Consider the following 2132-nt stretch of genomic DNA (forward strand, 5'->3'; position numbering starts at 1 on the left):
AACACGGCCCGCGGGTCCCGTCTGCAGAAGCAGGGGTGCAGAACTGTAGGCTCTGGATCACCCCCAGATTTTATCAGAGCCACCGGACACTTCCAAGAAAGGGTTCAACGTCAGTCTAGGGAGCTGTGCTTGATAGAGGGTGTCCCGAATGTTCTAGAACCGAGGGAAAGGGGGACAGTAACGTGAGAGCGGGAGATCCTGCAGTTTTCACTTGGGAACCCAGAACTCAAAGTAAACACCCTAGAAAGGTCACCGCAGTCCGAAACCCACCACCCAAGTAGACTAAAGAGCGCGGGACCCGGGATGCCGGCGCGCAATGAGCCTTGGGGGCTGTAGTCCCCCGCCCGGGCCTTGCCTCGACGCTGCAGAGCTAGGCAGAGCATGGGGACTACAACTCCCAGAGGGCAGCGCGCCTCCGCGATGTCTACAGGCTCCCATCAAAAGAACTGGTCCAGAACTGCACCCCTAAACCCAGGCTTCTTTTCTCTACCAGGTAATTATTTACTTCAGTTCCACAGAGTAAGGCTTAGGACTCAGGGGTGAGGATCGCCTTACCTTCTCCAGGAGGCAAAGCCGCGTCCACACGCGCTGCCGCCATACTTCCCGCTTGCTAATAACCCCAAGCAACCGTCCTTCAGCGGCTCCACTTGTAGTCGGGCGGAGGGGCGAGAAACTACAGCTCCCAGGATGCACGGCGCTCAGACGGCCCAATTGGCTGCCTACACCTGATGCTGAAAACCCCGGATTAGAAACTGAGCTGCAGAGAGTTTAGGAACCCTGGTCAACTCCCTTATTCAGGTGAGCAAACTTTATCGTTAGATGATCATTTTACTCCCTTTTGTAGGTATTTGCGAAATTTGACACTTTTACTGTCGGGCTGATTAGATGATCTCTACTTAATGCAGACCAAATTTGAGAGCTCATTTGCCAGGAGTCTTTTATTGGCTCTCCTTTTTGGACAATTCTGTATAAATGGAAAGTTTCCAACTCTGCTCTGGGTATGTGTTGGACTATCTTGTTGAGACCATCAAAATGGGTACATTTTATCTGAAAATTTAGTGAAAGCATGCTGGGATAGAAACTTTTCTCCAAGGTAGCAGGGTAATGAATGAGCTGGGAGAGGGATCCTGGAAGCCCTGGAGGGTACTTGAGGAGCACAGGTTCGTACAAGTTTACAGCAATAGCAGAACCGGAATTTTTTGTCTGGTTCATCTGGCCTGGGATCCTGAGGAAAGGGACAAAGGATTTATTTAGTGAGGTTAGCTAAGTATAGTCATGGCTCTTAAAAAGAGGATCGCTGGATGTTCCTGGGCACAGCCCTACATGCCCAGGTGAAATCAGATACTACGGCTTTTGCATCTAAAATCATATCGTTACTCTTTAACTGAATTGCCTCATCTTGTACATATGTTACACAAGCTCACATTCGTTTGGAAGCTACTTCTAACCGATACCATGAACAACTTAACAAGGTAGCATTTTGGGCAGGCCCAAGTCCACAAGACAGTCTGTCCTTCCCATCAGCACAGTATACCTGATCTATGTGGCAGCTGATCACCCAGACTCATCTCCCCCATCTCTCATCTGCCCACTGCTACTGGCAGGGTCTAAGTAAAACAACACCTTTTATCGTGTTAATCCCCTTCTCACAGACTTCTCTCTTGCAATTGAGCTTTCAAGGGCCACCAGAATCTGGCCTCACCCTACTTGCCACCATTCATTTCACTAGTTTCTACTTAGTGTTTCTGAGTTAGGGATTGAAAAATGAAACATGCTTTAGAAAGGTTAAGCTGCTCGTATAACAAGGGTGAATTGAAAAATAGAATAGTGGCAGGAAGGAGACTATTGTATAGTGGATGGTAACCTTTAACAGAGCAGTTTCAGGAGAGTATTATATACAAGATTAGATAATACAAAGTTAAGAGACTAGGTGGAAAGGAAACAGCATTTGTGGATAGCTAAACCTTTCTCAACAAAACAAAGGAAGTTCTCTAATCAGGATGAGAAGTTATATTTGAAAGAAGTAAGTACAATGAAGTGTGGTTTGTTTTGCTATCAAATCCAATGGCAACGCATTATATTTTTTAGGCAATGAACCTCTATCTGTGCGACAAGAATACAATATATGTCGA

General features: G+C 46.8%; 1 protein-coding gene across 1 annotated transcript in view; it reads right to left on the reverse strand.

The window, feature by feature from the left end:
- CEP97 (centrosomal protein 97kDa) overlaps positions 1-740 on the reverse strand; it is a 24303-nt gene extending 23563 nt beyond the window's left edge. Inside the window, exon 1 of the mRNA XM_005867969.2 lies at positions 556-740. Coding sequence (XP_005868031.1) covers positions 556-598 — 43 coding nt within the window. The 5' untranslated portion in view covers positions 599-740. The remainder of the gene's footprint in view (positions 1-555) is intronic.
- Between the last annotated feature and the right edge of the window lie 1392 nt (positions 741-2132).

Source organism: Myotis brandtii, unplaced genomic scaffold, assembly GCF_000412655.1.
Source record: "Myotis brandtii unplaced genomic scaffold, ASM41265v1 scaffold257, whole genome shotgun sequence".
Classification (NCBI taxonomy): domain Eukaryota; kingdom Metazoa; phylum Chordata; class Mammalia; order Chiroptera; family Vespertilionidae; genus Myotis; species Myotis brandtii.